The following is a 21,611-nucleotide window of genomic DNA, read 5'->3' on the forward strand; positions in this document are numbered from 1 at the left end:
TTTGGAATGCCACTGGAGTAGAGCTAGATAAAGTGCAGGTGCACCTCCCGCCCTGCCCACCCCACTTCTGAGCTCCCGGTGTTGAGTGTGAGTGAGGGGACCCAGGGCTTCCTCTGCGACGCCCCAAGAGCGCTCCTCGCAGCCGCCAACAGAGGCGAGTGTGAGCCCCTGGCTGCCTTCCTGGAGGAGGTGATGCGCGCGCGCGCGGGATGTGGGGAAGGACTGTAGGTAATAGTATTGGGGTGGATCTTGGGACCCAGAACCCGGCCCGAAGGAAGTGTGAAGCAAACAATGCCTGAGCAGAGGCCTCTAATTCCGGAATCGGGAATCGTGCCCTCGGGCTCCTGGTCCACGCGCCTCCCGTGCGCTTCCTGGCTGTCGCCGCAGATCTTAGGGTGAAGGTTGTCTGTCTGGGACACAGGCGTTATTCGTGGTCTTCCCGCTTCTGCTGCGTCCTGCTGTGAGAGCTACGTCTGCGTGCGCCTGCAGATGTGGCTGTGGTCGAGTGAGTCTGTCCCCGCGGCGGGGTCTCTGCATCTGTGTGAGCGCGCGGGCCCTAAGGCGGCCGCAGGTGCACGCCGGCCTCTGTGTGCATCGCTGGTGTGGGAGCTCTAGGCCGCTGCGCGCGTGGGGGCGGGGGGGGGGGAGCGGAATGCAGGGATGTAGAAGTGTGGAAACACATCCATATGCAGGTGTCTGTGAGACAAAGGGGCCCCCAGGTCCCAGTCTGCAAGAACTGGAGGCCGCCCACCCCAGAATGGAGCAGTGCTGAGGTGCCTCCTCTTCTGCTCTCACACACGCCTGGGCGGAGGCTCGGCGGCTGCCCTGGAAGCAGCGGGAAGGGTTAAGAGCAGGTGTCGGGGTTGCTCTTCCTCCCGGACCTCCCCTCTGGCACTGGGCACTCACTCTCTCCCTTTCTGGGGACAGGCTGGGCTGCATGCGAACCAGGGGAAGAGACATCGCAGAGGGAGAGAGGCCCGAGGACAGGCTCATTTCGCTTTCTAAAAAAAGGGAGGAGGCAATATTCACATAGCATAGAATTAACCATTTTGAAGTGTACAAATCAATGGCGTTTAGTGCTTTCACAATACTGTGCAACCATCACCCTTTCTAGTTGGAAAATATGTTCATCACCCTAAAAGGAAACACTGCCTTCATTAGTAGTCACTTCCCCATCACCACCAACACCCCCATCCATACCCAACCCCTCCCCCACCCCTAGTCTGCTTGTTGTGCCTATGAATTTGCATATTTTAGGTATTTCATGTTGATGGAGTCAGACCCTTTGGTTCAGACGACCTTTCGTGCCTGGCTTCCCCCCCCCTGCCCCCACATAGCATAATATTTTCAAGGTTCACTCATGTTGTAGCACATCTTCATACTTTGTTGTGCAAAAAACACATGACATAAAATTTATTATCTTCACCATTTTTAAGTATGCAGTTCAGTGGTTTCAAGTATACTCACAGTGTTGTGTAATAGATTTCAAGAACTCTTTCAGTCTTGCAAAACAGAAACTCTATACCCATTAAACGAAACTCCCCATTTCTCACTCCCTGTAGTCCTTGGCAGCCTTCATTCTACTTTCTGTTTCTATGAACTTGACTACTTTAGATACCTCACATAAGTGGGATCATACAAGATTCCTCCTCTTTGGGGACTGGCTGGTTCCACATAGCATAATGTTCTCAAGGTTCATGTGCTGTAGCATGTGACAGGATTGCCTTCCTTTTAAGGCTGAATGATATTCCATTGTATGGATATATCACATCTTGTTTATCCATTCATCCATCAGTGGCTATTTGGGTTGTTTCTATCTCTTGGGCTATTGTGACTCTTGATGTTGTGACCAGTGTGCAAATATGTCTTTGAGGCCCTGCTTTCGCCACTTTTGCATATAGATCCAGAAGTAGGATGGCTGAGTCATAGGTTGTTCTATTTTTAATTTTGGGGGGACCATTCATACTATTTTCCGTAACTGTTGCACCACTGTACAATCACTAGAGTTGTAATTGCACTAGAGTTCCAATTTCTCTACATCCTTGCCATTTTAAATGGCACAATGCAGTGTCATTTAAACATTCATAATGTTGTGCCACCAACACCTCTGTTTAGTTCCAAGATATTTCACCACCCTAGAAGGAAATCTGCTAACCCATTAATAGTTACTCTCCATTCTACCCTACTCCTATTCCCTGGCAACTGCTGATCTGCTTCCTGTTTTTTTAAAAAGACTTATTAAAATGAAGATTTTATTTATTTATTCATGAGAGACACATAGAGAGAGGCAGAGAGCCTCTGCATCAAGCCTGATGCAGGACTTGACCCCAGGACCCTGGGAACACACCCTGAGCTAAAGGCAGATGCTCAAACACTGAGCCACCCCAGTGTCCCCTGCTTTCTGCTTTGATCCATTTATCTATTCTGGATATTTCAAATAAATGAAATCATACATTACGTGGTCTTTGTGGCTAGCTTCTTTCACTCAGCTTAATCTCTTTAAGGTTTATCTGTGTCGTAGCGTGTGTCAGTACTTCATGATCTTGTATACCTAAATGATATTCTATTATATGATTATACCACTTTTTGTTTATCCATTCATCTGTTGACCCATTCCGCATTTTATTTTATTTTTTTAAATTTATTTTTTATTGGTGTTCAATTTACTAACATACAGAATAACCCCCAGTGCCCGTCACCCATTCACTCCCACCCCCCGCCCTCCTCCCCTTCTACCACCCCTAGTTCGTTTCCCAGAGTTAGCAGTCTTTACGTTCTGTCTCCCTTTCTGATATTTTAAAAGAAGATGTTGCATTTTAAAAAATATTTTATTTATTTATTTGAGAGAGAGAGAGAGAACATGAGTAGAGAGAGGAAGAGGGAGACGGGGAAGCCAACTCCTTGCTGAGCAAGAAACCTGGACACAGGGCTCAATCCCCAGGATCCTGAGATCATGACAGATGCAGGGCTTAATCCCAGGATCCTGGGCCTGAAGGCAGATGCTTAACGACGACGAAGCCACCCAGGTGCCCCAAGGTGTTGCTTTTTTGCAAGTCTGTTGGTGGCAGAGAGAGGAAGACAGAGAGACAGAGAAGCAACACCTGATGAAGCAGATGCTTAGGAGAGCTGTCCTCACAGGGAGCCAGGGCAGATGTGAGTCTGTTGCCCCTTAGGGAAGAACATGAGAGAACCCACAGCTGCGAGCCTTGGTTGCTCCACGAAGGAGGAGTTTGGGGATAGGAGAGTAGGTAGGGCTCAGGGAGAGGGAAGGAGATTCAGAGAATGGCACTGGTAAATACCAGAGATAGAGTGCCCAGCTGGGGTCAGACTCTGGTGATGCCTGTCACTGCCACATCCTTGTGAGCGACTCACTCATGTTAGACCACACAACAGCAAGAGTAGCTAAGAGCTGAATGTGCGTCACCTCACCTAGTGCCACGACAGCCCTGTGGAATAAGCATTATTATCCCATGTTCCCAGTGAGCTAGTAAGGGGTAATGCTGAAAATTAACCAGAGCCTGTATCCTCTCTACGTCACGCAAGAGAGGTGACCAACAGCTGAAGATAGCAATTAGGGAGTAGCTCGGACTTAAAATTCAGGAAGGATTTGGAATCACAGAGATGGAGAGAAACATGGAGTGATTAACATGCTCAAAGGCAGGAAAGCCAGGTGGTTGTATATGGAATCAATAATAGTAATAACAGTAGTTGTAATTCTTATCACCAGTATTATTTTTTACCGCGTTCTTGCTAATCACCAGGGCTACACTGTGCCCTTGAAGCGCATAATCTTCCCTGAACCTCAAGCAGCTCTGAGGAGCGCTGACAGTCATCATGAGCAGCGAGTGGCAGAGGAACTGGCCCAGAGTGGGGACCCCCCCACCCCAGGAAGTCCTCCAGGGCTGGGCTCAGCGCAGACCCGGAGCTCCTGCCCACCGGGCCACCTTCACTCTCTCCCCACTCAGGGATGGCTGCCACCTTGGGCCTAAACCACAGCTCTGTGTCTGAATTCATCCTCGTGGGCTTCTCCACCTTCCCGCCCCATCTCCTGCCTGCCTTCTTCCTGCTGTTCCTGCTCATGTACCTGTTCACGCTGCTGGGGAACCTGCTCATCATGGCCACTGTCTGGAGCGAGCGCGGCCTGCACACGCCCATGTACCTCTTCCTGTGCGCCCTGTCCATCTCCGAGATCCTCTACACTTTGGCCATCACCCCGCGCCTGCTGGCTGACCTGCTCTCCACCCGCCGCACCATCGCCTTTGCAGCCTGTACCAGCCAGATGTTCTTCTCTTTCACGTTCGGCTTCACCCACTCCTTCCTGCTCACGGTCATGGGCTACGACCGCTATGTGGCCATCTGCCACCCTCTGCGCTACAATGTGCTCATGAGCCCCCGTGGCTGCACCTACCTGGTGGCCTGGTCCTGGGCTGGTGGCTCGATCATAGGGCTGGTGGTGGCCACAGCTGTTTTCCACCTCACTTTCTGTGGACCCAATGAGATCCACCATTTTTTATGTCATGTGCCCCCTCTCTTGAAGCTGGCCTGTGGAACTGATGTACCAATAGTGGCCCTGGGCGTGGGGCTGGTGTGCATCACCGCCCTGCTGGGCTGCTTTCTCCTCATCCTCCTCTCCTATGCCTTTATCGTGGCTGCCATCTTGAGGATCCCCTCTGCTGAGGGCAGGCACAAAGCCTTCTCCACCTGTGCGTCCCACCTTATAGTGGTCATTGTGCACTATGGCTTTGCCTCTGTTATCTACCTCAAGCCCAAGGGTCTGCACTCCCAGGAAGGCAACACCTTGATGGCCATCACCTATACGGTCCTCACGCCCTTCCTCAGCCCCATCATCTTCAGTCTCAGGAATAAGGAGCTGAAGATCGCCATGAAGAAGACCTTCCTCAGTAAACTCTATCCCTCCAGCATCTAAGTGGCCAGTGTGGGGGTGGTCTTAGAATAAGGTAGAAGGATGACCATACCCTCATCTGTACAATGGGGTGAACAATGACTACCTAGTAAGATTGGTAAAAAGTGAACGAACAAGGGATGGTGGAAAGGGAGGTGTGCGGGGAGTGGGGGTGACTGGGTGACAAGCACTGAGGGGGGCACTTGATGGGATGAGCACTGGGTGTTATGCTATATGTTGGCAAATTGAACACCAATAAAAAAAAAAGTTTTTGAAACAACACCCATGACATAGCAGGTGCTCAATAAATGTGAACTTTACTTCTTTTTTCTCCCTTGGTTTGTGTCTTGGATATTAGTTTTATTTATAATCAAACAGTTTTATCAAGATATAATCCACATGCCATATAATTTCATATAATTTGCCTGTTTAAAGTACACAATTCGGGATCCCTGGGTGGCGCAGCGGTTTGGCGCCTGCCTTTGGCCCAGGGCGCGATCCTGGAGACCCGGGATCAAATCCCACACCGGGCTCCCGGTGCATGGAGCCTGCTTCTCCCTCTGCCTGTGTCTCTGCGTCTCTCTCTCTCTCTGTGACTATCATAAATAAATAAAAATTAAAAAAAAATAAAGTACACAATTCAGGTGGTCTTTAGTATATTCAGAGTTATGTGATCATCATCACAATCAATTTGAAACATTTTTGTCACCCAAAAAAGTAACCTCTACCCATTCAGTCCCCATTTCTTCCCCAACTCCCATAACCCCCAGCCCTAGGAAACCACTTTTTTTCTCAGAAAATATTGTTTAAAAATTTTTTAATTGAAGTATTGTTGCCACACGATGTTAGATTAGTTTCAATTATACAATATAGTGATTTGACCCCACACAATACTATTACAAATACCATTGACTACATTCCCTATGCTGTACGTTTCATCATTCCTGTGACTTACTCATTTCACTTTGCTTGTTCTGGATATTTCACATAAATGTAATTATACATCAGGTTGTCTTTTTGACTGAGTTCTTTCACTTAGCACAATGTGTTCAAGGTTCCATCATGTTGTAGATGTGTGAGGCCCATTCATTTTTATTGTCAAATACTATTCCATTGTATGGACATATTGTATTTCTTTTTTTTTAATTTAAATTCTAGTTAGTTAAGATTCAGTGTAATATTGGTTTCTGGAATAGAATTCAGAGGTTCATTGCTTAAATACGACACCCAGTGCCCATCACAAGTACGCTCCTTAATATTCATCACCTATCTAGCCCACTTCTCACTCACTTCCCTCCATCAACCTTCAGTTTGTTCTCCATCATTAAGAGTCTCTTATGGCAGTTTCCCTCTCTCCTTTATCCCCCCCTTCCATATGTTCATCTGTTTTGTTTCTTAAATTCCATATATGAGTGAAATCATATGGCATCAGTCTTTCTCTGAGTGATTTATTTTGCTTAGCACAATACCCTCTGGCTCCATCTACACTGTTACAAATAACAAGATTTCATTTTTTTTAAAGATTTATTTATTTATTCATTCATTCATGGTAGACATAGAGAGAGAGAGAGAGAGAGAGAGAGAGGCAGAGACACAGGCAGAGAGAGAAGCAGGCTCCACCAAGGGAGCCCGATGCGGGACCCGATCCTGGGATCATGCCCCGGGCCAAAGGCAGGCGCCGAACTGCTGAGCCACCCAGGGATTCCCCAAGATTTCATTTTTTTGATGGCTGAGTAATGATGTGATATATATATATATATATATATATCCATTCATCACTCGATGGACATTGGGGCTCTCTCCATAGTTTGGCTATTGATAATGGGACATACTGTATTTCATCTGTCTATTACTGAACTTCTCAGTGTTTCTACTTTTTGCTATGTTGAATAATGCCACTAGAAACATTTTGAGTACACATTTGAGTACACATTTTTCTTGAATATATGATTTCATACTGTTGCATGTATACTAAGGAGTGGATTTTTTGGATTCAAGGGTAACTTTATGTTCAATTTTTTTTTTTTTTTGCAAACACACAAGGGTTTATTACAAGCTCGAGCTTGGGTCCAAGTATACCCAACACAGCGGAGCAGGGACTTGGACCCCGAGACTAAGAGGCGTAGCAGCTTTATAGGGACCAGTGGCCAATGGGATACGCAGAAAGTTGCACAGTCATGATGGTCCACACGCAGGTGGCCGATTGAATTACTTTTTACCCTAAAGTATCCATTTGAACTGGCCTATCATTTAAAGAAAGTTCCATACTCTTTTCCAAAGTGGCTGCACCCTTATATATCCCCACTAGCAGTGTAGTAGGGTTCAAATTTCTCCACATCTTTGCCAACATTTGTTATTACCTGTCCTGTATCTTAGTGGTAAGAAGTGGCATCTCATGGTAGTTTTGATTTGAATTTCTCTAATAAGAAATGATATTGTGCATCTCATCACATGCTTGTTGGCCATTTCTATGTGTTCTTGGAGAAGTGCTGTTGAAACATTTCACCAATTTTTTTTAATAAATTTATTTTTTATTGGGGTTCAATTTACCAACATACAGAATAACACCCAGTGCTCATCCCGTCAAGTGCCCCCTCAGTGCCCGTCACCCATTCACCCCCACCCCCACACTCCTCCCCTTCCACCACCCCTAGTTCGTTTCCCAGAGTTAGGAGTCTTCCATGTTCTGTCTCCCTTTCTGATATTTCCCACACATTTCTTCTGCCTTCCCTTATATTCCCTTTCACTATTATTTATATTCCCCAAATGAATGAGAACATACACTGTTTGTACTTCTCCGATTGACTTACTTCACTCAGCATAATACCCTCCAGTTCCATCCATGTTGAAGCAAATGGTGGGTATTTGTCGTTTCTAATGGCTGAGTAATATTCCATTGTATACATAAACCACATCTTCTTTATCCATTCATCTTTCGATGGACACCGAGGCTCCTTCCACAGTTCGGCTATTGTGGACATTGCTGCTAGAAACATCGGGGTGCAGGTGTCCCGGCGTTTCATTGCATCTGTATCTTTGGGGTAAAACCCCAACAGTGCAATTGCTGGGTCATAGGGCAGGTCTATTTTTAACTCTTTGAGGAACCTCCACACAGTTTTCCAGAGTGGCTGCACCAGTTCACATTCCCACGAACAGTGTAAGAGGGTTCCCTTTTCTCCGCATCCTCTCCAACATTTGTTGTTTCCTGCCTTGTTAATTTTCCCCATTCTCACTGGTGTGAGGTGGTATCTCATTGTGGTTTTGATTTGTATTTCCCTGATGGCAAATTCCATGCTCATGGATTGGTAGAATTAATATTGTGAAAATGTCAATGTTACCCAGGGCAATTTACACGTTTAATGCAATCCCTATCAAAATACCATGGACTTTCTTCAGAGAGTTAGAACAAATTATTTTAAGATTTGTGTGGAATCAGAAAAGACCCCGAATAGCCAGGGGAATTTTGAAAAAGAAAACCATAGCTGGGGGCATCACAATGCCAGATTTCAGGTTGTACTACAAAGCTGTGGTCATCAAGACAGTGTGGTACTGGCACAAAAACAGACACATAGATCAATGGAACAGAATAGAGAACCCAGAAGTGGACCCTCAACTTTATGGTCAACTAATATTCGATAAAGGAGGAAAGACTATCCACTGGAGGAAAGACAGTCTCTTCAATAAATGGTGCTGGGAAAATTGGACATCCACCTGCAGAAGAATGAAACTAGACCACTCTCTTTCACCATACACAAAGATAAACTCAAAATGGATGAAAGATCTAAATGTGAGACAAGATTCCATCAAAATCCTAGAGGAGAATAGAGGCAACACCCTTTTTGAACTCGACCACAGTAACTTCTTGCAAGATACATCCACGAAGGCAAAAGAAACAAAAACAAAAGCAAAAATGAACTATTGGGACTTCATCAAGATAAGAAGATTTTGTGCAGCAAAGGATACAGTCAACAAAACTAAAAGACAACCTACAGAATGGGAGAAGATATTTGCAAATGACGTATCAGATAAAGGGCTAGTTTCCAAGATCTATAAAGAACTTATTAAACTCAACACCAAAGAAACAAACAATCCAATAATGAAATGGGCAAAAGACATGAAGAGAAATCTCACAGAGGAAGACATAGACATGGCCAACATGCACATGAGAAAATGCTCTGCATTTCACCAATTTTTTGTTTGTCTTTTTGCTAAGTTGAAATTATTCTTTATAGTTTCTAGTTACAAGGCCCTTATCAGATATGTGAGTCTCATATATTATCTCACGTTCTATGAGTTGTCTTTTCACTCTCTTGCTGTTATTCTTTGCAGTACAGAAGATTTTAGTTCTGATGACATCCAATTTATGTATTGGATTCTTTTGTTGCTAATGGTTTGGGTGTAATGTGTAAGAAATGATTACTTAATCCAAGGTGATGGAGATTCCTAGCAATGTTTTCCTCTAAGAACATGATAGTTTTAGCTCTTACATTTAGGTCTTTGATGGATTTTGAATTAATTTTGGTACATAGCATGGACTAGGGATCACGCCCTGAGCTGAAGGCAGACACTCCGTCACTGAGCCACACAGGTGTCCCTGGATGATTTCTTTATGACATTTTTGAGCTCCTTATACTGAAGGCTGAAAATGATTGGGCTGAGAAAGGGGGTGAAGACTGTAGGTGGTGGCCATCAGAGTGTTACTGTCCATAGAAATGGGTCCACGGGCTGAAACTAGATAGTGGAGGCAAAAACATATTGCACAATGACCACAGTGAGGTGGGAGACACAAGTGGAGATGGTCTTATGCCTGCCCTCAGCAGACGAGATCCTCAATACCATGGAGGCAATGAGGCATAAACAGCCCATCAGAGCTGTGACACACACCAGGACCCCTCTCAAGGTGACAGATGATGTCTCCTTCCCACAGGCCAAGCATGAGGCTGGAAAAATGGTGGATCACATTAGACCCACAGAAGGTGAGGTGAAAACCTGTCACGGTCACCATCTTCCCCATGATTGAGCCACCAGCCCAACATCAGAACACACAATGGCACAGCCATAGGGACTCATGAGCATGTTGTGGTGCTCTGGGTGGCAGATGGCCACATGCTGATCATTGCCCATGGTTATGAACAGAAAGGAGTGTTATATGTCCTCACAGCACTTTGCCTTCATTTACTCATTCATATAGTCAAGAAATGTTTTTGAAGACTTATTTTATATGGAAGTATTCTAGGTGCTGGGATCCAGCAATACCAAAGGCTAGATCTCTGTCCTCTCCTATCTATGCTATGGTCCACTGAGGGAAGCTGTCATATAACCAAGATGATAGCAGAGTGGTCACAGGTGTTTGGGGACAGCCTAGGGATCTGGAAAAGCTAAGTGTGGGTCACAGACACAACCTGGGAATTAGGAGACTTTGAAATTGGTGGTGTCTGCAGGAAAATCTGGAGGGTGAGTAGGTATGCTTCAGGTGAGACAGGCAGGTGGAAGAGACATTTGCAGACAGGCAGGAGAGTAGAACAAAGGCTCAGGGTGACAGAGATATGGTGCATTTGGCACAATGGTATGTTCAGTGTGCCCCAGAGAGTGTAGGTGGTTGGGGGAGGTCTGTAATGTGAAGGCAGACAAGTAGGAAGGGCAAGAGCATGCAAGACCATTGTGTCCACTTGAGGAGTTTGTTCTTTTTTTTTTTTTTTTTTTTTTTTTTGAGGAGTTTGTTCTAAGGGCCATGGGGACCCCCAAATTTTTTTTAAGATTTTATTTATTTATTCATGATAAAGAGAGAGAGAAGGAGAGGCAGAGACACAGGCAGAGGGAGAAGCAGGCTCCATGCAGGGAGCCCGACGCAGGACTCGATCCCAGGACTCCAGGATCACGCCCTGGGCGAAAGGCAGGCGCTAAACTGCTGAGCCACCAAGGGATCCCCCCTAAATGTTTTTTAAATGCATAGAAGAAAGATCTGTATTCCATTATATGAACATAGTCAAGAATGTTTCCTGGTGGGGCTTCCTGTGAACAGTGTTCTAATGACATATAGTACATGTCTTTTAGTAGATTAATACTTATGTGTTATGTTGGGACTGTAGTTAGCTGTGTAAATACCAACTCATAGGGCATACCTATGTTCAGCTTGAATAAATACCTCCACACAGTTTTCCAAAGTGTTTGTACCAAGAGGTACATTTTAGTCATAATCAGCATGGTCAGACTCCTGTTTGTAGAGACACCCCCTCCCCCGGTCTGGTGAGGGATGCAGGCTGCTGAGAGCAGATAAGGTGGGCAGATGCAGGAAGAGATGGGGAGAGGTGTTGGGGCACCCTGGATGGCATCCTGAGGTTGACTTCAGAGGTAGAATGAACAGTGTTGTTGACTGGACAGAGGGAGACAGGAAGTGAGCTGTGTCTACTTCTAACTCTCAAAACACCAAATGGGTGAGTTCTTTCCAAAGCAATGACCAAATCTCCAGCTACCCAGACACCACCTTGGTGTCCTATAATTCTGTTCAATACTGACACTTACTACCTCGAGATGCCAGTCGCAAGTATTGGGTGCCCAGGGTACTTGCACTTCTGTCTGAAATGGATACAAATGTGAGGATTTCCAAATTCCCCCTTTAAGTTTGGATACTTGACTAGAATGAGTTATAGAAATCAGGAAAATGCCACACTCACTCTCTCAGGTTTATTATGAAAGACACAACTCAGGAGCAGCCAAAAAGAGATGTATCCTGCAAGGTATAGAGGAAGGAGTGAGGAATCTCCATGCCCTCTCTGGACTTGCCACCCTCCTAGTACCTTCATGGGTTCATCAACTGCTAAGATCTCTGAATTCCATCATTCCGGAAGTTTTTATGGAGGTTAATACATGGACATGATTGATTAAATAATTGATTATCACTACCAGAGTATCAGTCTGTAACCCCTCTCTCGCCCCTGATGGTTCCAAGTCTCTAAACACTGCTTGGTAGCTCTGGTGAGCAGCCTCCTTCCTATAATTATCCTGTGCTACCAGCCACCACCCAATTCACTAGCAATCAAAAGCCACTCTATAAAACATACTGAAAGGGATTTTAGGGGAAAGGAGAGAAAATGGGTGGGAAAAATTAGAGAAAAAAATTAGAGACAAAACATGAGAGACTCCTAATTCTGGGAAATGAACAAGGGGTGGTGGAAGGGGAGGTGGGCGGAGAGATGGGGTGACAGCGTGACAGGCACTGAGGGGGGCACTTACGAGATGAGCACTGGGTGTTAAACTATATGTTGGCAAATCAAATATATATATATATAACTGACCACAAGGAGGGGTGGGGCTGGCTAATTGGCCAGAAGACACTGAACACTTCCATTGACCAAAAGACACCACTCTCTGAGACCCAGCTCTAAACTGCCCTTATTGAATATAAACAATAGTGAAAGGGAATATAAGGGAAGGGAGAAGAAATGTGTGGGAAATATCAGAAAGGGAGACAGAACATAAAGACTCCTAACTCTGGAAAACGAACTAGGGGTGGTGGAAGGGGAGGAGGGCGGGGGGTGGGGGGACTGGGTGGCGGGCACTGAGGAGGGCACTTGACGGGATGAACACTGGGTGTTATTCTGCATGTTGGTAAATTGAACACCAATAAAAAATAAATTTATTAAAAAAATAAAATAAAAATAAACTGCCCTTATTGTGAGAAGCCTCCACCTGCTTTGACCCCAAGACAAGGCCCTGGATTCTCACTCTGGGATGCTCAGCTCCTGTGTTCCCTCTGACCCTGTCTTGACCCAAGGGGGACTAATCCAGCATCTAATCAATTCAGTCCTGTCTCCACTAAGACTGGGAGTCCCTAGTCCCTAGTCCTCTGGGCAGAGAAAGATAGCAGGGAGCCTTGGTTGTGTTGGAGTGTTGGAGGAAGGTGTACAGGCAGCAGGCCCTGGAGGGCTTGTGATGATCCTTCTTGCCTCTCCAGACCCTGAGGGCAGCCCTTGCAGGTTGGTGTCCCAGGGAGCCCCTGGGGAGCAGCCTGCTGGGAAGCTACAGCCAGGTTAAAGCACACAGCATCAGTTCCAGGAGCCCTGAGGTCTGGCCCCACACCTGCCCCTGTGTGCTGCTGACAGCATCAGGCAGGAGAGCTTTTCTATTCTTCCCTGCTGGCTGCTTCCTGGAAGAGGCAGCCCAGGCTGAGGGGGACCAGGAGGAACAGGGTAGGTTGTAATATTTGACAGTTGTGGGGAGCAAGGCCAAGAAAGGATGGGGACAGGCCTGGGAGAAGAATCATAGGACAGGCTCTCAGCCTCAGACAATTTTTGGGAGTCTTTTAGGTTGTTCTTGGATTCTTCACCCAGCCTAGTGTCCTTACTGCTTCTAAATCAGCATTGGGTATTATGCTGAGTGAAGTCAATCGGAGAAGGACAAACATTATATGTTCTCATTCATTTGGAGAATATAAATAATAGTGAAAGGGAATATAAGGGAAGGGAGAAGAAGTGTGTAGGAAATATCAGAAAAGGAGACAGAACATAAAGACTCCTAACTCTGGGAAACGAACTAGGGGTGGTGGAAGGGGAGGAGGGCGGGGGGTGGGGGTGAATGGTTGACGGGCACTGAGGGGGGCACTTGATGGGATGAGCACTGGGTGTTATTCTGTATGTTGGTAAATTGAACACCAATAAAAAATAAATTTATTAAAAAATAAAATAAAATAAAATAAAATAAAATAAAATAAAATAAAATAAAATAAATAAAATAAAATAATAAATGACCAAAAAATAAATCAGCATTCTTGTTTGGGGCTGAATTGTCCTCTCCCTCCTGAAATGTTTCTATATGCCTGGAGGAACTTTTGGTTGTGACAGCTTATGGAGAGGGAAGAAATGCTCCTGGCATCTAGTGGGTTGAGCCCTGGGTGGCTGCTAAAAGTTGTCCAATCTGGTATTCTTGTGGTGCATTTGTCCTAATTGGTGAACAAATATTGATTCGTTATTATTAACTTGGCTCACAGGTTACATTAGGGTTCACTCTCTTTGTTGCACATTCTATGAGTTTTGACAGATGTAGAATGACATGTATGCACGATTACAATATCATCCAGAATAGTTTCAGGTGCTGTATTTTTCATGTGCCTAAGTAGAATTATGCTACAGTGTTCATGTGCTTTTGCTTCATTCACTCAAGACTGTTTTACAGGTTTATTTATGCTGCTGTGGGTGCATTGAACTGCTGCCTAGGGCTCCAGGGTTTGCTCCAGCCCATGTGACCTACTATCTTCCCAGTTATGGTGCCCAAGCAGGCTTGTCCATTTCTCCACTACAGGCAAATTTACAGAACCATCCTCTGATAGGTCCCTTGTGACAGATGTGAGCAATGGAGATAGATGCTGGAGCCCTGGGCTGGTGCACTTAGCAGATGAACTGTTAATTTTCCCCACCTGGCTCTCACAGGCAGTGCACAAATATTGCTTTCTCCCCAGATCCTGATCAGCACTGGGCACTTTCTAATTTGAGGCACTGAATAGGTTACACTGAATTCCCACTGCATTTCCCTTTCTTTCTCTCATTCCTTTCCTCCCTCTCTTTTTTTTCTATTTCTTTTTCTTTTTAATAAATTTATTTTTTATTGCTGTTCAATTTGTCAACATACAGAATAACACCCGGTGCTCATCCTGTCAAGTGCCCCCCTCATTGCCCGCCACCCAGTCACCCCCACCACCCACCCACTTCCCCTTCCACCCCTCCCCCCAGTTCGTTTCCCAGAGTTAGGAGTCTTTCATGTTCTGTCTCCCTTTCTGATATTTACCACTTATTTTTTCTCCTTTCCCCTTTATTCCCTTTCACTATTTTTTTTATTGGTGTTCAATCTGCCAACATACAGAATAACACCCAGCGCTCATCCCGTCAAGTGCCCCCCTCAGTGCCCGCCACCCAGTCACCCCCACCCCCCGCCCTTCTCCCCTTCCACCACCCCTAGTTCGTTTCCCAGAGTTAGGAGTCTTCCGTGTTCTGTCTCCCTTTCTGATATTTCCTATCCATTTCTTCTCCCTTCCCCTCTATTTCCTTTCACTATTATTTATATTCCCCAAATGAATGAAACCATATAATGTTTGTCCTTCTCCGATTGACTTATTTCACTCAGCATAATACCTTCCAGTTCCATCCACGTCGAAGCAAATGGTGGGTATTTGTCATTTCTAATGGCTGAGTAATATTCCATTGCATACATAAACCACATGTTCTTTATCCATTCATCTTTCGATGGACACCAAGGCTCCTTGTCAATGTTACCCAGGGCAATTTATACGTTTAATGCAATCCCTATCAAAATACCATGGACTTTCTTCAGAGAGTTGGAACAAATTATTTTAAGATTTGTGTGGAATCAGAAAAGACCCTGAATAGCCAGGGGAATTTTAACAAAGAAAACCATAGCTGAGGGCATCACAATGCCAGATTTCAGGTTGTACTACAAAGTTGTGGTCATCAAGACAGTGTGGTACTGGCACAAAAACAGACACATAGATCAATGGAACAGAATAGAGAACCCAGAAATGGACTGTCAACTCTATGGTCAACTAATATTCGACAAAGGAGGAAAGACTATCCACTGGAAAAAAGACAGTCTCTTCAATAAATGGTGTGGGGACAATTGGACAGCCACATGCAGAAGAATGAAACTAGACCACTCTCTTGCACCATACACAAAGATAAACTCAAAATGGATGAAAGATCTAAATGTGAGACAAGATTCCATCAAAATCCTAGAGGAGAACACAGGCAACACCCTTTTTGAACTCGGCCACAGCAACTTCTTGCAAGATACATCCATGAAGGCAAAAGAAACAAAAGCAAAAATGAGCTGTTGGGACTTCATCAAGATAAGAAGATTTTGTGCAGCAAAGGATACAGTCAACAAAACTAAAAGACAACCTACAGAATGAGAGAAGATATTTGCAAATGACGTATCAGATAAAGGGCTAGTTTCCAAGATCTATAAGGAACTTATTAAACTCAACAGCAAAGAAACAAATAATCCAATCATGAAATGGGCAAAAGAAATGAGCAGAAATCTCACAGAGGAAGACATAGACATGGCCAACATGCACATGAGAAAATGCTCTGCATCACTTGCCATCAGGGAAATACAAATCAAAATCACCATGAGACACTCCCTCATACCAGTGAGAATGGGGAAAATTAACAAGGCAGGAAACCACAAATGTTGGAGAGGATGCGGAGATAAGGGAACCCTCTTACACTGTTGGTGGGAATGTGAACTGGTGCCGCCACTCTGGAAAACTGTGTGGAGGTTCCTCAAAGAGTTAAAAATAGATCTGCCCTACGACCCAGCAATTGCACTTTTTTTTTCTTTTTAGTGTGTTTTCTTTTGCCTGTGCTACACCCTCTGTGAGTTCTCTGCTCACACCTTTGCTCATTTCTGTATTGAGCTTCCTACTTGTAGAGGTAACTGGCTTCTTCTACATCACATTCCCTGGTCAATTGTGGACCATTAAAATGATCTTTCCCCACCTTTCCATCTCCTGTTAACTGGATCCAGGATATCTTTTGTTGAACAAAACTGTTTGTGTTGGTGTTTTTGTTCCTTCACAATCAACCAGTGTTTGTGCTTCTTAAATTTAAGATGTTGTCTCCACTCCTAGGTCATCAAAATGATTCTCCTACACCTTCTTCTCCTATTAACTTTTCAATTCTATTTCAAATTCATTCTTGAATCCTGGAATCCCTGTTTGTGTGTGGTCTTAGACAGAAGTTCAGATGGACTTTGCTTCATGAAAGGACCAGTTTTCCCACCACAAACTCCTAGACAGACCACATTTTCCCTTTGATCTGTGGTCCCACCTTTATCACATGTTAAGCTGTGAATCATGCAGGGATATTTTCTGAGGTATCCAATCAATTTGATCAGTGTCTTTGTTCCAGGGTCACACTTAAAGATGACTATGATGTGTATTATACACATTATGTCTATAATAGGTCTGCATGCATACCATATCATTTCTTTCCTATTGATTCCATTTTTAGAAGAGTAGTATAGTTTTGCACTGACCTTATTTTTCTGAAGGACAAGCATAAGGAGGGCACGCGATGACACTCGGTGTTATACTATATGCGGCATATTGAAATTTAATTTAAAAATAAATAAACAAGAAAAAAGGAATTTAAGGAAACTTTTATGAAATGTACAGTTGATTCCCTGAAACTATAAATGTAGTTGACTGATGATATAATTTGAGGAAGAAGTGTCATCATTACCATATTTACTGATGCCAGCTGAGAGTATAGATTTTTCTCCATGTATTCAAATCTACTTATATTTTTAATAATGGTAAAAATTTCTGAATTTGTAGGTATTGCATGTGATTGAATCCTATATATTTTACAACAGAGGCTTCCTAAGTGTGATGGACAACTCTAGGGCCACAGAGACCCTTTCTGGGGACCATCAACTCCTCAGTTTTCCAATGAAGGTGAGGATATATTCCTCAAATGCTTAGAGTAAAACCACAAATTGCCACAGGGTGAATGAAGGAATAGATAAACTCTGTCTCGTGTCCCATCCAGTCAGCTTGACTGTATCCAAAACTGAATATTTTTACAGAATCTCAGTGTTAATTTCAAAGATGATAAACATGGGGAGTGAATAATGCACCCATACAAAAGTCCATTAGAGGCTCAAATTTTCTTGAGTACAAAGAAATCGCCGGACCAAGCGCTTGAGAATTGTTTCTTTCTACTTGGTGTCACTGTTGGGAATGGTATCTTACTTTATACTTAAAATTCATATTCTGAATGATTACTACTGTTGTAATTCTATGAGAAATAACTGGTTTTTGGAAGTGGATCTAATATTTGCAGCTCTGTGCTCTCTCTTGCTGTGATGTCTTATGTCTTTATTCTTTTCCTTTTCTGGATGGATGAGAGGGTCTCTTCCCTTCCAATGGTTACATACCTTCTTTCTTTTTTCTTTCCATATAGCACTGCTCACAGCTTTCAGTTCCATGCTAAAGAACAGTAGAAACAGTGAGTACCCTTGTCATTCACCCAGCCCAGTCCTAACACAATGCATCTAATATTTACCCATTTCACATATTTCCTATTGTCCAAACACAATATTGTTATATAGATTCATGATCTTTCTGCTGGTCCCCTCATTCCCTCTGTGATCTCAGCAGATGCAGCATCCGTGGCTGGCCAGAACTATAGCATCGTGTCTGAATTCATCCTCGTGGGCTTCTCCACCTTCCCACAGCATCTCCTGCCTGCCTTCTTTCTGTTCTACTTGCTGATGTACCTGTTCACGCTGTTGGGGAACCTGCTCATCATGGCTACTATCTGGAGTGAGCACAGCCTGCACACGCCCATGTACCTCTTCCTGTGTGCCCTGTCCACCTCTGAGATTCTGTTCACTGTTGCCGTCACCCCCCGCATGCTGGTTGACATGCTTTCCAGCCACCGTTCCATCACCTTTGTGGCCTGTGCCACCCAGATGTTCTTTTCCTTCACATTTGGCTTCACCCATTCCTTCTTGCTCATGATCATGGGTTATGACCGCTATGTGGCCATCTGCCACCCCCTGCGATACTACATGCTCATGAGCACCCGCACCTGTGCCCGTTTGGTGTCCTGGACCTGGGCTGGTGGCTCAGTCATGGGGATGATGGTGACTCTGATAGTTTTTCACCTCACCTTCTGTGGATCTAATGTGATCCACCATTTTGTCTGCCATGTGTTTTCCCTCTTAAAGTTGGCTTGCGGGAATGAGAATTCGTCTGTCACCTTGGGTGTGATCCTCATGTGTGTCTCAGCTCTGATGGGCTGTTTATTCCTCATCATCCTCTCCTACATCTTCATTGTGGCCGCCATATTGAGGATCCCCTCTGTTGAGGGAAGGCACAAGACCTTTTCAACCTGTGTGTCTCACCTCACTATTGTTATTGTGCACTACAGTTTTGCCTCCATTATCTACCTCAAGCCCAAGGGCTCTCATTCTATGGACAGTAACACTCTGATGGCCACCACCTATACAGTCTTCACCCCGTTTCTCAGCCCAATCATTTTTAGCCTCAGGAATAAGGAGCTCAAAAATGCCATAAAGAAAAGCTTCCAGAGAAAATTCAGTCCCCTAAACTCCTGATAGCCAGTTTGGTGGTGAGGAATATGATAGAATGGCTGGTGATAATAAAGTCTACTCCCATGGACTTTGAAAATATAGGTATTGTTGGATGCATGCAGGTGTTGGGGATATGCTAGGTATTTGTTTTTCTCCAATTTGTTTTCCTCTTTCTTGCGTAAGATCTAGTGATCATAATCTCTTAAGATCCCATGTGATGATCTGCATCCCATACCTGTGTCTAAGACTGTGCTATCTACCTATGGGCCAGAAAGGAGCATCACATGAATGTGTATGGCCACTGATCCCAATCATTCTACCTGATTGGAGAAGCAAGAGAAGACTTTGCCTCCTTCACCATAAGATAAACAGAAATAAGCATAATAAATGCCACCTGCATTGGGGCTTTTCTTTCAGGCATTTCCAGTGTTTTATAATTACCCTTTAATATGAAAATGTACAACAAGTAAATAAATTATTTGTCTCCAGGAAGGTAGTTGACTCTGTCTAGTTCCTTCTGTCTTTGGATGTGATAGACCCTAAGAGAATGTTTCTGTTGATCTGAGTTGAGTGAAGGATGTCAGAATATGAAGCGAAGAGAAAGAGAGAGAAAGGGATTGGAGGGGGCAAGTATAGGGCAGGAGAGGGTTCAATGTTAGGATACAAAAACAGAGAATGTTAAAAGTGTGTTGCTATCTGACATCTTCTGGAAATGCTTTTCCTTTTTTCCTCTTTCTTCCCATTACTTTCAGTAAACATTAATTTCTCATTCCTGTGTTTTACTTGAATCTATATGGGGGATGTGTTGGAGGGCACAGTGCTATCTCAAGATAGCATAAAAAGTAGTCAGGGTATGCGTACCCTGCTTAATAGATGAGAAATGTTGGTGGATGTTACACATGAATGAAGGAGTCACATGCAACTTTAGATCTGTCTGAGTCCCATGCTGGAGTTCAGCAACCCACATGTCTGAACATCCAAGAAGAGGGCCTTCCATTGGTGTAGGGTCATACTCTAAGGTGTGGCCAGATATTTGGGCTGCAGGCAGAAAATATTTTATTGTAATAAATGTAAGAATGGCTATCACATATGAGTGCTTGCTGTTTACCAAATGCTGTGGGAAAGATATCCTGTGTATTCGTTCACTCTTCTAAGATTCAAAATAAACTATTATTTTTGCACATTTAGATATGACCCACATCTATTACTATCCACATTTTTGAAATGCAGAAAATGCAAACCTGAGAGATTATTTGTCCGCAGCCACACAGCCCTGAAGTGCTGAAGCAGGAATCTATTACAATCTGCATTTGTGTGCAGTTGGTGATCAGGAATGCACCTCTCTCAAGCGCCTGCAGAGAGAAATATGGTTGTTACTGAGAGGAGAGGGTTGTCATTAGAAGGAATAGACAACTTTCGGGGAAGAGGGCAGGTACAGCCTGTGCACACAGCGGTTTCACACAGCCAGGGAGAAACATTGACTCCAGAGGAGTTACAGAGACACTTTGTCACATCAACACCGACATTGAGACCCTGGGGTTCCATTTCATTATTTTACAATTATTGGTGTTAATGACTCATGCCAATCCGTCCTACCTGAGATGCCCTTATCCAGAACCTGTGACCATGTTCCCTTCCCTGGCCAAAGGGACTGCAAGCAGATGAGATGCAGTTCAGGATCTGAGACGGGAGGTTACCCTGGATCACCCAGATGGGCCTGCTATGATTGCAAGTGTCCTTATAAAAGGAGGCAGGAAGGATCAGACACAGAGAAATAGAGGTTGTGAACACTGAAAGGAGGGATTGCAGTAGCTGAGGTGGGAACCTTGAGCCAAGGAATGCCTGCTGACTCTCCCAGCTGGGAAAGCAGGAGACAAATTCTCCCCTGGATCCTCCAAAGGATGCAGCCCTGCTCACACATTGACTCACACCTGGTGACCCTGACTTTGGCTTCTGGCCAAAGTGGTTTATGTGCTTTGTTACAGCAGCCCTAGAAAACTGACTCCTGAAATGGCATCCTGTCATTATATGTATGTGGTTTCATGATGAAATTCATTTCAAGCCAGATTCTTAGGCCATTCTTCTTTATGGAGAAGACTTAGGGCATTGAGATTGCTCAAGAGAAGGGCTGAGTATCTTTGGAAATCTGTTAGCAGAGGTGAAGGAGTCCCAACAGCCCAGCTGCAGGATTTGCTCATTGGTAGCAAGGTCCTCCAGTGTATAGCTGCAGGGTACCCAGCCCAGGGCCTGGAGAGCCCATCCTTCACATGTACTTATGACTCATATATGCTGAGACCTTCACTTCTATGGAATATGTGGCAAGTTGCTAAGTTTGACAGGAGGAAAAAAATGTAAAATCACAGCTCTTGACACTCTTAAAGCATTTTGCAGCCTTCACATGGTACTCTAGTCCCCCGTAAATCTCCCCATTAGATTGTAAGCTCCTCAGGGGCAAGGACTCTGTCTTGCTTACCATTGTAGCCTACTATGCTACTATGCTTGTTCTAATGCTATTACAATATATTACATATTATACTATGCTATAATTGTATTGTTCCACTATATAAAATGTGATATATATTAAGTTATATATAGTATG

The 21,611-nt window shown here is 44.4% G+C and overlaps 2 protein-coding genes and 1 pseudogene across 2 annotated transcripts; 2 read left to right on the forward strand and 1 right to left on the reverse strand.

Moving 5' to 3' along the window:
• Nucleotides 1-3,967: 3,967 nt before the first annotated feature.
• Nucleotides 3,968-5,033, forward strand: LOC140611343 (olfactory receptor 10H2-like). The gene has a single exon (XM_072788131.1). The coding sequence runs from the start codon at nucleotides 3,968-3,970 to the stop codon at nucleotides 4,925-4,927; it is 960 nt and encodes a 319-aa protein (XP_072644232.1). The 3' UTR covers nucleotides 4,928-5,033.
• A 4,442-nt stretch (nucleotides 5,034-9,475) lies between these two features.
• On the reverse strand, nucleotides 9,476-10,042 carry LOC140611405 (olfactory receptor 10H3-like; annotated as a pseudogene).
• Nucleotides 10,043-17,303: 7,261 nt separating this feature from the next.
• Nucleotides 17,304-19,036, forward strand: LOC140611406 (olfactory receptor 10H3-like). Its single transcript, XM_072788173.1, has 2 exons — nucleotides 17,304-17,369; nucleotides 18,026-19,036. Exons 1-2 carry the CDS (start codon nucleotides 17,304-17,306, stop codon nucleotides 19,034-19,036), a joined length of 1,077 nt encoding a protein of 358 aa, XP_072644274.1.
• Nucleotides 19,037-21,611: the final 2,575 nt, after the last annotated feature.

The sequence above is a fragment of the Canis lupus genome, chromosome 19, assembly GCF_048164855.1.
Source record: "Canis lupus baileyi chromosome 19, mCanLup2.hap1, whole genome shotgun sequence".
Taxonomy (NCBI): Eukaryota; Metazoa; Chordata; class Mammalia; order Carnivora; family Canidae; genus Canis; species Canis lupus.